Source organism: Sebastes umbrosus, chromosome 11, assembly GCF_015220745.1.
Source record: "Sebastes umbrosus isolate fSebUmb1 chromosome 11, fSebUmb1.pri, whole genome shotgun sequence".
In the NCBI taxonomy this organism is placed as follows: Eukaryota; Metazoa; Chordata; class Actinopteri; order Perciformes; family Sebastidae; genus Sebastes; species Sebastes umbrosus.
This window is the reverse complement of record NC_051279.1, coordinates 21,311,946-21,326,455: the sequence shown is the minus strand read 5'-3', so window position 1 is coordinate 21,326,455 and position 14,510 is coordinate 21,311,946. Positions and strand designations below refer to the sequence as shown.

Below are 14,510 nucleotides of genomic sequence, written 5' to 3'. Positions count from 1 at the left end.
GTCCATCACAATACAAGTAATTCAGAAATGTGCATTTTCCCCTGAATACAACCGCGTAGCCAGTTGGATCGACTACTTGCTGCAGGAGTCCAAACGACCACTACAATTTGTCCATCACAAAAATGAGTCAGACCCCAAGGTAAACACCAAGAGGTCATCAAAAGTACAGCTTGCTTCCACTGAGCGCAACATTTAAATTGGAATTTACTGTTGATGACTTAATAACCATATTATGTGCAGGAATGTGTTTCTTTACAAAGCCCTTTGAGGCATACTGATGCAAATTTCAGCAGTGGGGCCGGCCATTTATGTTCTCCCAGGAGCAAGTGCATCTTTAGTGATTTATTCTCTCGCTTTTCTTTTTACATTTCCTTGCATTTAGTGAAATATAGCTCCTTATTTTACAGCATTGCCCTCTGTGGTATTCCCCTGATTAAAGAGAGGAGTCAAACAGACATTTTACTGATTAACAAAGAGTACAAAAAGACCCCAAATCTGCTTTCAGAAAGGCATCAGGATGCTAGTAAAACAAATGAATCCAAACAAAACGGCATGATCACCAATGATATGATTCACTCTTCGTCTACACGGAGCTCTACATTATCATAAAGTTTTAATCTGGGTAATCTTTCACTCCGTTTGTGTGTCTGTTCGACTCTATTATGTTTAATCTCCTCTCAGATATAACAATACAAAGCGGTCGGTGGAGGATGTAAATGTGTTTATGTGTACATATGTAGAGTATGTGGGTGAGAGACAGAGAAAAAATGCAGAATTACCAGCCCACCTCTCCAACTCCCCAGAGTGTTATTTTCAGCTCTGATGACTCTCATCAAAACACACAAACTCACAGACACGCTCACACAACATGCACACACAAACACGTACACACTCCTACAGACTAGAGGGCTCTATCGCGGCCGCCCAGCTGTCTCTAAAGCCCAGATCATGGAAATAAAACACCCAAGCCATTAATTTCTAGATTTATTCAGCCTTTATGTATACTCAGCCATGCCAGGGGTTGTAACAGCTACCAGTAGTGTAGTTAAGCTTATATGCAAGTCTATACAGGCTTCCCCTTATCTGAGCATATGGAGTGCAGCCACTTCTTCCTCTGGAAATAGAGATAATACGTGGACCCCTGGCTAAATGAAAACAAATCTAAATCCATGCAGGTTATTTACCTTTTGATGCTAAATCATGGTGTAATATCGGTCAGCTTGAGGAAGTGAAAATACACTTCATAGCTGTGCAAAGGACTCAGACTTAAAAGTTTCATGCATATAGTGTTGTCAATATGATCTGTGAGGATGATCTTCACTGTCACATTTCACTTCTTGTGAGTGAAAAAAAAGCACCTTCAAGAAAACTGTGTCTTAAACCTTCACATGCCATATTTTATTGGTACTGACCTCCTTTGTGTCGCCGCCTGTGAACGGTGCCCAGGAGAGTCTGTAGAGGACAATGTCGTTCGCTGAGTGATCCCAGCTGACCTGGAAGCTGTCTGTGCCAACATCATTGGAGCGGAGATTCAAAGGACCAGGAACTGGAGCTGAGAAGTAGAGATTGCATTTTCTTTTACCTTGATTCATTCATTCAGTCCGTCATTTGCATACTATTTCTAATAATGTTCTGGTTTTCCCATAGGTTTTTGTGATAATCCAGTGTTCTGCACTAGTTTTTCCTCATGATGCCTCCCACTTAGCATTACTGGGCAATAGGAAGAGAACTGACCAAATGGAGCATGGCTGGCATTGCAATTGCGCTGCTTGATGCAACTTTCATGAAACATGTACTGCTGCGATGCAACTACACTTATCGTCATTTTTTTAAATGTTAATACAAAGATTAGCTTTCGTTGTCATTGAATATTTGTTTCCCCAAATACCTACAGCTGCAAAGAACTGAACTTCCACTCTGGATGTATCAAGCCAGAGTAACAATGAAGCAGTGTGTCATTGGAACATCGCAAAAAAACGGCAACAGTTAAAATACCATGTGCACTATTATGCAACAAGTAGTATGCTAAAAGCCATATGACCATGAGATGAGCTAGCTTCAGATTGGAACGTGGTACAATCACTGATACAATCACTAAACTTCTGCTTCCCTGACTTTAGGGGCTAATTTATAGCACAAGTTTAAAAAGTTTGTTCAGCAATTATCCTAACTTACAACAACACTTAAGGTGTGAACTCCCATTTCCCACACCCCCACTCAAAGTCCTTAAAAGTGTTAACACATTTCATGTCCCTTCCTTAAACCTGGTCCATTGAACAAAGTTTGCCAGGAGATAAATAAAAAAATCAGCATGGCTCTTCAGAGTGAGTAGTTTAATAGCTGCTTGCCAGAAATACATTTCTTTCAGCTGACTCAGCACTGGAGCCCAACTGCTTGTTGCTCAAAGGGATATTCCTACAAATCAATATCTGTTAGCGTGACGGAATAGTAAGGGACAGCGAAATGACCTTTTAATGCGACTGGGCTATTATGCGAGGTGTAAATGAGATGGGCAGACTGCCAAAATAGCAGAAGGACCAGTAAGGGTAATAAAATACAACACTGTTTGGCACTAAGAGAGAAATGGTTTGCCTTCTAATGCTATTGGTAAAACTATCTGCAGGAAATTGAGACAAAATTGTCCTCAGCAGAGATAGCAATAGGTAAATGTCGAAAGACCAATGTGGAAGACAAATTCGACTACGGTAAAAAAACAAATGTACTTGATAGTAACCACTGGTGCCAACAATGATCATCTACGTCTGCCTGTATTTGAATTCAGCGTTGTCAAAAACTGACCAACTAACTACAGTGTCTTCTAATGTATCCGTAAAGTCAAAAAGCGACTTACTGGTAGTGAATCCGTCTGTGAGTGGCTCTGATTGGCCCTCATTGTACATGGCGTAGATGGCTACTGAGTACTCCATCAGAGACGTCAACTCACTGAGGTCGTAAGAGTTCAATGGACCCACCTCCACCTGCACAACACACAGAGACACATGACATATCCACACAAAAAAACACAGTTAGATAAAAATAGAATAGTTCAATCACAGTCAGCTAAAAGGGCCACAAAAACATGTTCTTTGTAAAGACTTCTTCTGGTTCTTGTTGTTTGCACTAACGCCTCTGTACATACAAGTTTTAAGAGTTTATCCAACTTACGCTCATGCACACACACACACATCACTCCTGTGTAATTGCAATATCTGTATATTTTCCAAGATGATTTATATCAGTGCTCAATACTCATTCTAGTCTGACCTTTTCATACTAAGGCAAACAATCCCTATAATTAATCTCCTCTTTGTTCTATGCTTTCTTCCTCTTTTTTCACGTTTTCTCATCTCTCATCATCAAGACACAGATGCTCACAGATACAAATGCAATCCAATACAATCATATCTAAAAATGATGTCCTAAACACATTAAATCATGTAGTCGCGTATCACACAAACCTCCTCCGTGACTAGTCCGTCTGTCTTGACCCACATGATTCGGTAACCTTTAACTCCTTTGGGCACGGGGTCCCAGCTGATGTGGGCCGAGTTGTGAGTGATGTCAGAGAACTGGAGGTTGCTGGGAGGACTCAGTCTTACTGGGAAAGAGAGAGAGAGAGAGAGAGAGAGAGAGAGAGAGAGAGAGAGAGGAAGAGAGAGCAAGTGTTTGATGAGTGTACAGTATGTAGGCATTTGCGCTTCTAGCTTTGTGAGGACCAGTTTGAGTTTTAGACTTTGAGAGCGAGGATATTGTTGGAAAGAGAAGATGTTTTGTTCGATCTGTACCTCGTTGTTTGAGGATTAAGGTATGTAATGATGTGAGGTATGTTTTTACAGTTGAGATTAGAATTAAATTTAGGTGAAGGTTAGGATAAAGGTTCAGAATGAGAGCCCTCAGTTAAAAATGGTATGTGTGTGCTAGGGATGTTAATAATTAACCGTTTAACCATTAAAAAGAAAGACATTTTACAGATTAATGCTATCTGTTAAACGGTTAAAAGAAATATTAAAAATTAAATAAAAAGCTGAGCAAAACTCAGAGGAGCGTCTTGTCACTTAAAAGGAGATTAGCTGGTCCACCTTAACAGCCCACCTTAAGTGAGTCTGAGCCGGTGTTGTGGCTTGGGTCTTGAGGAGTTGTAGCATTTATTCAGCGACAAATAAACTGTACACACACTGCACTGCTACGTTCACAGCTACAATGCCACCAACAACCCACACTCACCGCCGCCACACACACACACGGTCCACCGGACACTCGCTTACGTAACGCTGCACTGACAGACCGTATGTGTGTGACAACGGCGAGCACGAAGCCACCAGCAACGCTACATCTCCGAACGTAGCACAAACATACACGGTCTGTCAGACACTCGCTACCATTACGCCAGGCTGACACACAGCTGACAACCTCGCAGCTAAACTAAATTATGCGGTGGAGACTTTTACTGGGAAAGTGGCTGCATGTGGCTGCCTACGCTCCCAGTTGGCTGAACTGGGGACTCAGTTGTCTGTTTTGCACATACACTGCAGTCGGCGCAGCGCTGCATGCAACTCACTAATCTTGTCAGATAATGGTTAATAATCGGTTAACGAGGGAAAAGAAATTCAAAATTAGCATCCCTAGTGTGTGCATGTGCATTACTCACATGTAGTTTCCTGGTTTGTAATAGGGTCACTGGTCTCCTCCCCATAAATGGCATAAACATCGACGATGTATTTAGTGTGAGGGGTCAACCCATCCAGCTCCACCTCTGTCACTGCATCCGACACCTTGACCTGGGGAAAAAGACACACATATGCTCACATAACTGCATTTAAAACAAAACTTAAGACTCTTAGCTGACAAGTTGTTGTTTAAAATTATGAATTGAATAAGCATTTATCTATTTAACTTTTTCTGTCAGTTTCTTTCTTTAGCTACCTGCTTCTCGTCATCCTCTACATAATCTGTAAGCGGTGCATACGTCAGCATGTAGCCAGAAACTCCATCCACACTGTGCCATCTTGCTTTCATGGTGCTGTGAGTCACATCAAACAGCTGGAGGGCCGTCACCGTGGGTAGGGCCACTACATACAAACAACAACACATGGACAGACACACAGCACAGTTCAATCAAGGAGGATTCATACCAATATACCAAAAAGTCTTTTCAGTTGGTCTTGATTAAAAACCCTTGTCTTGCCTCCCTGGATGATTTTATGTTCCTGTATCATGAGGGCATCATTTTCAATATGTCTGGCTTCCATGGCTGTCAAACTTTTAAGCCATTATTATCAACTTGTGATCGCAGATGTTGACTGAAGCATTGGTGTGAGATTTTGTGAGTACATTTCTGCATGTGTGTTTGTGTGTAAAAAATAAACTTACGGGTTGTTTCTGATCCTCTGAGAGCGTTGCTCGCCTCGTTTGCGTACACAGCAAACACAGCCAGCTGGTACTCAGTTTGATGGCTGAGATGCTCTAACACCACTGAAGTCTCACTACCGTCGACTACCGCCTGGGGTCCAGGAGCGCGAGTGGTGGGGAGGGGGAGGGAGTGTGAAAGATGGGTGGAAGGGACAGGAAAGAGAGATGGGTGTAGAAATGGATGGGAGAAGAGGGAGGGAGGGTTGGGGACAAAGAATGGCAGGGAAAATGGAAAGTGGGGAAGATGAAAATGACAAATGGAAGGGAGGGAAGAGAGAGGAAGGCAGGGCAGGAAAGAGAGATCGAAAGAGAATAGTAAAGAAGGGGAAACACAATCGATTTATTGAACGGGGTAAAGAACAAACGTCTGAACATTTTCTCATTCTGATCTGTATGGATGACAGTTGTGATACACATTAGGTCCGGGCTGAGCCAGCTGGAAAGGTCTCCTCACATGTGGCTCCAGAACATCTGGTCCCTGTAAAGCCAGCTAAGCAAAAGATTTAATGGTTTCTGGAATCAAATGCTCTGGAAAAATCAAGCAGGTGCCTCTATTAGCCACAGTATAATTTCTAGTGAGCCTTCTTCACCTGCACGGTGCATGTTCAGGGGAGTTGTGAACAGAGGGATGAGAGCGAGAGGTATGGATGAATGATACCACCAGCGTCTCAGGGAAAAACTGAGCTAAGACCCCAGATAAAGTGACTCCCATTGGTGTAGTAAATATGATGGAAACACAGAGCATACCTGGCCTAAACCCCCCTCTCTGTGCTCCTACTGAGTCCTCAGTATTTGTTAGGTCTTGCTTGTCCTTGTGTTTGCATGTATAGCTTTAAGATAGCAGAGAAATGCAATGACATGGATATTTCTTAATTTTATGTAATGCTACATTTGTTTGTAGTGGTTGGTACTCTCTCAGCTTTTCCTAATTAAACTTAGTAAAAACACGTTCCGTACAGTAAATATAGTTTTGCTCTTGTTAAAAAAACAAAAGAACAGTTTTTACCTCCAGTGTTTGTCCTCGGATAGCAGGGACATAAACCACTCTGTATTTCTCAACGTTTCCGGGGGCGTTGCTCCATGAAACCCTAAAGCTCCCGGGCGTGATTTCCGAGGTTACCAGGTCAAGCGGAGCTCCCGTCTTCTCTGGTGGCCGATCTGAAGAAGTAAAAGGACAGGAAAAGAGAAGGATGATAAAACAGATGGGATCACGTTACATAAAATTACTCCCAGTGAGGAGCTTTTAAGTAGAAAAACTCACATGCAGTGGGGAGTAAAGGAGATAGTGTTGAGATATAATCAAAACACATTAGACTGGATTTATGGTGTCCCTTTAAAGACTTTCTTGTTTTTATATCCTGCATCTTTATTTCCATAGAAATGAAAACTTATTGGGAGGAAAGAATGAGAATGAGGAGCAGGATAAAGAAAGAGGGGGATGTGTCCTAAAAATCAACATTTTTTATCAGGATATAATTTCTATTTGGCTGTGAATCCATGACCTCATGAGTTATACGACACCATCTCCCCCCGCAGAGAAACTTTGCATTACGTACCACAATCTCTGGCCAGTGGAGCTCCATCTAAATACCCTAGACATTATTCACACTTCCACATAAAACCCACTCTACGACTACAGCTGCCGTCATTTCAATGTGACATTTTATAATTCAGTCATGCAAGGATTCATTAGGAAGAGCCAAAGTGATCACACATGTAAATAGTTAACTTGACTGCCAAAAAACGTACCTAACCTTAACTTGATTTGCCTCAGTATAGTATAATCAGAAGAGGTCTGAGCTCTCGCTTGCATGGGCTTACTGTCATTACACTATCTGCACATAAAAATGTGTCTGTGTGTGAAGGTGAGAAAGAAGCCAGGGTTTGAACTTCTTTGACCGACAACCATTTCTGCCACTTTTCACATTAACAACTATGAATGCCTTGCTGGAGAAACAGGCGGAAAATGTGCGCTATTTCTCCCCCCTCTCAATTACAGCTGGCTTTTCAATCCGCCTCCCGGTGTGGCCGTTCGGAACAACTATAAACACTTTTGATATCCGACAACACGTTATACGAACTACTTCTTTTCTAGTATAACCTGATCCTTTACTCAGTTTGATGTCCTTGTCTTGCTGCTCCACCTGTTCACACACAGTCTTGGTCAGACCCTCTACAATGGAGCTCATGACGTTGAAGTCGGCCACGTTGTAGACGTGAGTGTTGTCCGGCTCTGAGGCGATGGAGAGCAGCTCATTCTCATCAGCATTTTTAACACCTGGGAAAGGAAACATATTATTAGGTTTAGCATTAAATTAAATTAGAGACACCAGTAACACCAGAATTAGAAGTGTGACTGTCAAAAGTCAGGCATTGTATACAGGAGTGTATGCCAGAATTCTCAATCAAACAAAAGAGCCCCATTTTTTATGATTTACTTCTTTCGCAGCCAAACTCTAAACATGTGATCTCCTGCTTTGTCTCTGCTTTTATGGTACCAGTAAATGCCAGTAATCTCAGGGAGGCCTGGGCCAAAGAATTGGGCGTTCCAGTGTCATATGAACTGTGAGCCGTTTCAGAGCTGTTCTGTCAATTCTAGATATAGACTAATTGAATTTCAAGTTTTAATAAAGATATTTGAATCAGTTTCTCCCATGTGTAGTAGATGCAGTATCGCCAAAGGATCACTGGCACACTTATTCTGGCACTGTCCAGGACTGGGTAATTTCTGTGGTGACATATTTAATTGGTTTTCCAAACAATATGAAATAAACATTCAGCCAGACAGTAATTTGGCACTATTTGGTTGTTCTGACAGGACAAGGGCCCTTCCGTCCCATCAAAAAGCAGGCTCTAAAAGCAGGCATGGTTGCAGCTGAAACATTGCCCTCATGTTTCAGGATGTAGCTCAACGAAATGCTTTCTATTGCTAAGATGGAACAGATTTGTTTTAGCAAATGGAAGTCACAAAACTGTTTGACTGACTATTATTGCACTATTCTGTGCAAACTTTGCCTTCCCACATACTGACTGATATTCTGGCAACCTGGCCTACCTCTGTGTGTTTTCTTTTCACTCTTGACCCTGCTGGCAGAAGAGGCAATCTCCTCTTTTGCCAATAATCGCTGTCGACAGGCAGATTTGGACTGCTCTTAGGAGTTCTAGATATGAATACCCTGCCTTTCTTTCTGTTATTTTGTGTAATGGTGCTCGGTGCTTTATGTCTATTGTCTTTTTTTATTGTAAAAAAGTAAAAGATAATGTGACTGTCAGCCTTAACAACTATTCTACATGTAAAAGCACTATAGCACAGAAGGACAGTAAAGTACTAAGTAAGATTGGTTCAAAGAAACATCATTGGCAGGATTTAAAGAAACAGTGATTTTTAACTCATTGCTGCACAGATGTGACTCTTCCTAAGATTTTTTGTCTTTTGCAGGTGTGTGTTTGTGTCGTCCCTCACCAATAGCAAACAGCTCGACCCCAGAATTTCGCAGGCTCTCTGCAGGAGGTATGACATCGTCCTGGGACTTCCCGTCTGTGATGAGGATCCCAATTTTCGGTATACCCTCCCGTGAGCCAGCCTCAGGTTTGAAGCAGTTCTCCAAGATATAGGTCAACGCAAGGCCTGTAAAGAGACAGAGGGAGAAGAGGCAAGAATGAGGAAGATATAGGCAGAGGGAACAGGGTGGATGGAAGGACAAAGTCAGACAAAAGGGAAAAAGCCATTTAAGAGAAGGAAAAGGAAGGGTGCAGGGGGAGCAAGATGAGAACAAAGAAGAAGTACGTGTTAAGAGCAAAATCAAAAGAAGAAAGGAAAATTAAAAAACACTGGTTTGGAACTTCTTAAGAAACTAAACCAGTATTAACAGCAAAACAAACTGGTAGTATCAGTGAAATCCGGTACCTGTGAGAGTGTTTCCTCCTTTGTATGGTAGGTTCTTAACGGCATCAAGGACGGTGTCTTTTGTGGTGAAAGCATTTAGATGCCACTCTATCCTGGGATCACCACTGTACTGAGCCAGACCTACAATCACACACACACACACACACGCTTAATTTACACCTTATATTACAACCTGTCATTTGCTCAGTCAAAGTTAAACACCCAACAAAGCTGATATGCAAACAGGTTTTTAAAAAATTGACAAATATGAAGTGATATCTAATATTGACACAAATATCAGAAGACCATATTGGTCCCATATTGTGCCCATCTGTTCAAGAGGGAAAGTAGCAGGGACCCACCTATCCTTGTCTTATCGATGCCAACATCAAAAGCATTGACCAGATTTTCCAAGAACATGCGGACCAGCCGGAAGTTGAGCCGACCGATACTCCAGGAGCCGTCCACCAGGATCACGATGTCTGCAATGGCCTCAGTGTGGCACACAAACTGATCCACTACAAGAAGGAGAGGAGAGAAGACAGACTGATGTGAATTTTAAACTGACCACAGCCAGGGACAAACGGAGAGAATAGAGGTCTTATTAATAAAGATAACTCCATTTAAAACATAATGCTTTAACTTTTGATATGCAGGTTTCTCAGCCAAAACTCAGAAAACAGAATAAATGCACACCTCGAAGCAGCAGGTATCAGGTTGTCTTTATTGAACAAAACACACACAGCCAGAAACAAAACACAGAAAATTAGGAATCATGTAAAAAAGACACAGACCGCTTCATTTGCATACAGTACAAAGACACAAATACCACACAATCTGAACCTTAGTCAACCGTCATCTTGAGAGCTTCCTTTGAAATCTGTGGTGTTTTTTTCCCCAGTAATCTCTCCTAGCCTCCTCTTCTACGAATTAATCTCTTAACAAGTTGTTGGAAACTAAGTCCCTTTTCATTTGAAAGATCCGTTTTAAAGGGAAATCTACACCTGAAAGTAATAGTGATAGATATGAGTCAATATTGTGGAAGCAGGCACACACACAGACTTTCATTAGTTAATTTATCATAATTCCATAACTGCTTATCTTGTCATCCTGCCCTGCATTATGTCCTTAAAATGAATACACGCACTTAAAGTTGCATCATAAATCCCTCACAGAATCTGTCTACATGAGTGATCAGGTTGGACATTTGTGTCTAAATGAAGAAAGGCGATATAAGAGAGTGCTGACTGTAGGAAATGAAAATTATTTCTTTGCATTTTTGCTCACAAAAGCACGTTTAAAATATTAAGACAAAGATTACTGAGTGAAGAGATACCATATGAGTCAATGTAGATAATTCAGCTGCTGATGGTCAATATTTTCACCCAGATCAATCCAAACTGAACACAAAAGGCACTAGCTTTAGTATTTATTTTTTTAATATCTCCATTAGAACCGCAGAGTGAAAGGTTCAATTTCTCGCTATGCTCTGACAACAGATGTTACTTTTGTGGCTCAGGTGCATACTGGGTAATTGCAATGCCCTGGGTGAGTCCCAAGACCTTCGTTTCAATTTTTCCCCCTTGTGTTTCCCTCTCTGTACACTGTCAACTATGAACTGTAAAATAATCCAAAATAAGATACGTAAAGTTGCTATTTGGTGGCAAAAGGATAAATTTCCCCCCCAGTCTTATGGGTATTTTTGTCAGAAATCCACAAAGTGAACAACAGATTAGATGAAACATATAAAGAGCCGAGAATTACTGTATTTTGGCAAGTAATCGTTATTTATTTATATATATATATATATATATAAATATATATATATGTAACATTTACTGTACCACTTATGCCAATATGTCAGGCCAATATTATCTCAAGATTGAAATTCATGAAAGACACATTGTGTAACGATAAGCCACGCAGGAATTCATTTCAAGAAGTGATTTTCCAGACAGAGCCTTCTGTCTGCTGTCTGTGTCTGTCTGACTGTTTGAACCATCCATCTGCTGCAGACGGCAGACGGAGGGGAGAAGAGAAGACAACAAGGTCAAGCGATAGCTGATGACAATCTTTGATTGGCAAATGCATAGCATAAAAGACTGAGGTGCTATTATAAAATATTCTTCGGGTAGTGTATTGAAAAAGCCAAGAAGATTATGAATATATCCTTCAGAGTTCATGTGCATAATGGTCACAGGTGTTTATTTTGCCAAAATGTCCCACATTTTTTTAAGGAGGAATGAGGACTAAACAACCTACTGTATATGATGCCCATTAGAGTGGCTTAAACTGGACAATTTTAATTATTCAACTATCCCACTGAAAAGAGAAATTGTTGCTTAGTTTGAGAGTTTCAGCAAAATAGCAAAAAGGCTGAAAGGCCAACGAGTGAAAAGATGATTCTTTGTAGAGTTTCCCTTCTTACAAAACAAACAAGCATGGCCTTTAAAGAAACTCTAAGGTTAAAGAATAGAGAGAAAGAACCACGACTAAGCACCAGGAGGGCTTCTTTAAAAGCGAAACACACAAAGAATGGCTGAGGAGCTATTCCATGATAAAAAGTGAGAGACTCTCAGGGGGTGTTAGTATCTATAGTAACTGCTGTTGACACTGTGGGTAAATAAATAGAGAGGCGTGGAATGTAATGGTTAAGAAAGAAAGAGTCAGAGAGGGAGAGTGCATACTGTGCAATGTGAAGAGCCATCAAGACAGATGAAGGAGATGGTAAACAGAGGATTAGAGGGTCGTAATTACAGCTAATTACAGCTCGCTGGTCATTCTTTAATCTATTGTTGGCAGAGTGGTGAGAACGTCCTTCAACTAGGCATAACACTGGTATTTTATATATGAACCTATAATCAAGGTTGCCCCTCTCCTTCACATTATCCCTGCTGACGTCTGTAAACAGTCCGTTTAGTTGGATATCAAGGGTCGTTTTTTCCTAGACAAAATCATTTTCTGCCATTCATTCATATATAGTTTGAGAAACAACTTCCATAACTGCCAAAAGGTCGATAATCCATCGCAGTAAACATGAAACCTTGAGTCATAGCTTTACTGTTATTTCACTCTGCCCAGGTTGTGTGTTTTCGAATCAGTGTGTTCATTACTTTACGCACAGTTTTCCACCTGAGAGGACAGATAAATGGAAATCTCTGCAAAACTTGTAATTGTTGCAGGACTTTGGTAACCTTGTAGTTGTTCATTTTAAGCAACAGTAGTAAATGTAATGTAGGTTTGTGTTAAGTAATTAAAACATTCTAAATGAAATTTTCCCATCAGTTTATCATCATGTCCTGTATTGAAACTATTTCACTCATTTGTAGGATCTATCTGAATATAATTGAATAAATTTTTTAAATGAAATTTCCTCAGTGTTTTGGAAAATAATCCAGTATTACATCAGAATTACTCTGGCAGTCATGTTGCAGATGTCTGTAAAACAGACACAGACACAAAGAATATAGTATATAGAGACATGGGAATACACATTATGCTGTTTTCCTCCCAACAATGGATGTCAGTGAGAAACCTTCCAGTATCTCAGTACTGTAGCTGCTATTGAATCCCTTTTCTCTGCTCTCTGTCTGAGTGCCAGACAATAGCAAGCTTGTCAAAGGTCCCTCTGCTCCTTCTAAGCTCCATCTGCCTTTCTTCTCCTCCTCCTCCTCATCTCTACCTCTCCCCCCCCCCCCCCCCCCCCTTTTCTCTTCCCGCCTAACGCCTTCGCTGCGGGTCAAAGTGCAGTTCCTGGGAAACAGTGGGGAACAGTGTTTCTGTGCACACATGAAGGAGAAAAAAAAGTGTGAAAGGGAGGAAGGGAAGCAAATGAAGCAGGAGGAAAGAAAACCAGTGAGAGGGTAAAATGTTGTATTTGGGTTTGATGAAATACCCCAGATATATTGACAGATTATGTTGTGCCAAGTCTTTTCCTTTGTCCAAGTCTACAGTTACTCCTGTTCTTCTCTGCCTCTCTCCTCCACTCTATCTCACTGTGTCCATCTCTGCGGCTAACTAATAGGAGGCAGGCTTTGTTTGGCACAGAAAGCTTTCTTAAACACTCCACTAACTAAAACAAACTGCCATGGCAGAGCACAAGACATGTCAGTCACTACTGTAATGTGTGTGTTCTTGTATTTCTATTCATATGGGGACCAAATGTTCATGTGAGGATAGAAGAACTAGGAAAATCCAATCAATTGCTCAGTCTTTCATTTTTCAACAGGCGCTTTACTGGTAGAGAAATCACAGTTAAGGTGGGATTTAATGCGAGGGTTAAAAGGACACTTGCCAATGTTTAAACTTATTTGCACAGTGTATTACTCATGGAATGACACATCTATACTGTACCTGAGTAATTTGCCAAACCTCTGTATCTGTATCACATTTAACATGTTTAGTTCTACCGTCCACTGACGGTTTCTAACGTCATGGATGGCAGAAATACTACTACTGCAGTAGAGCTTGGCTCGTTTTCTTCTCTCTGCAGGAAAGCGTATAACACCTCAGCCAGCTGTTGGAGCTGAAACCCTCATTTCAGTCAACTAAAAGTACTTCTTGGTATGAATGACAGGAACTAAGTATTTGAACTTCACTTGCCTACCATGTTACAGCAGGTTTCACCATGGAAATTAAACTAAACAAAGTGTTCATGTTTGAAAGCCAACTTTCTTTGGCTTCATTTAAACATTGCTCAAAAATCAAGCAGGAAAAAGTGCTTACAGGAGTAAGAGAGTGTGTGACTGAGCAAAGGTTTCTGTGTCCAAAAGTTTTGTTGGTATATGGTTTGATGTATTATTTACTGTGGTTATGATAGAGAGGTCAAGTCCCTACCCTTCCGGTGGACCGCTATGGGACCTTATTACGGTAAGAATATGAACGGTAGTCAACAGCAAGAGACAAACATTTTTTGATCCCGTTTGAATTGCACCATGAATCACACAAATGATGTTTGTCAATTTAAAAGATAATTTTGCAAGTCAAGAAAGTCACAGTTTGTCATACAACTTTTGAAGTACAAGGCTGAAAATATGTAATTAGAAAGAATACACACACAAAAGTCACGTAGCGACGTTTCTCACTGAAGCTACGATGCCTGTGTGTTTGGTACTGGGATGTACTCACACGAGCAACGGGTCTCGCTCGTTTTTTCTGATAAAAAGACCAGGAGTGGCTGGATAAAACACACCAGGTAAGATAACATTTTTGTACA

The 14,510-nt window shown here is 41.0% G+C and overlaps 1 protein-coding gene across 3 annotated transcripts in view; it reads right to left on the bottom strand.

Moving 5' to 3' along the window:
• col14a1a (collagen, type XIV, alpha 1a) overlaps nt 1-14,510 on the bottom strand; it is a 150,482-nt gene that overhangs the window by 95,154 nt on the left and 40,818 nt on the right. For all 3 annotated transcript variants that reach the window (XM_037785871.1, XM_037785872.1, XM_037785873.1), the window contains exons 6-16: nt 9,658-9,813; nt 9,317-9,436; nt 8,873-9,037; nt 7,523-7,687; nt 6,416-6,567; nt 5,371-5,500; nt 4,924-5,069; nt 4,649-4,778; nt 3,459-3,598; nt 2,852-2,978; nt 1,413-1,552 (exon numbers count right to left, since the gene is read on the bottom strand). In XM_037785871.1, the coding sequence (XP_037641799.1) occupies nt 1,413-1,552; nt 2,852-2,978; nt 3,459-3,598; nt 4,649-4,778; nt 4,924-5,069; nt 5,371-5,500; nt 6,416-6,567; nt 7,523-7,687; nt 8,873-9,037; nt 9,317-9,436; nt 9,658-9,813 (1,571 nt within the window). The remainder of the gene's footprint in view (nt 1-1,412; nt 1,553-2,851; nt 2,979-3,458; nt 3,599-4,648; nt 4,779-4,923; nt 5,070-5,370; nt 5,501-6,415; nt 6,568-7,522; nt 7,688-8,872; nt 9,038-9,316; nt 9,437-9,657; nt 9,814-14,510) is intronic.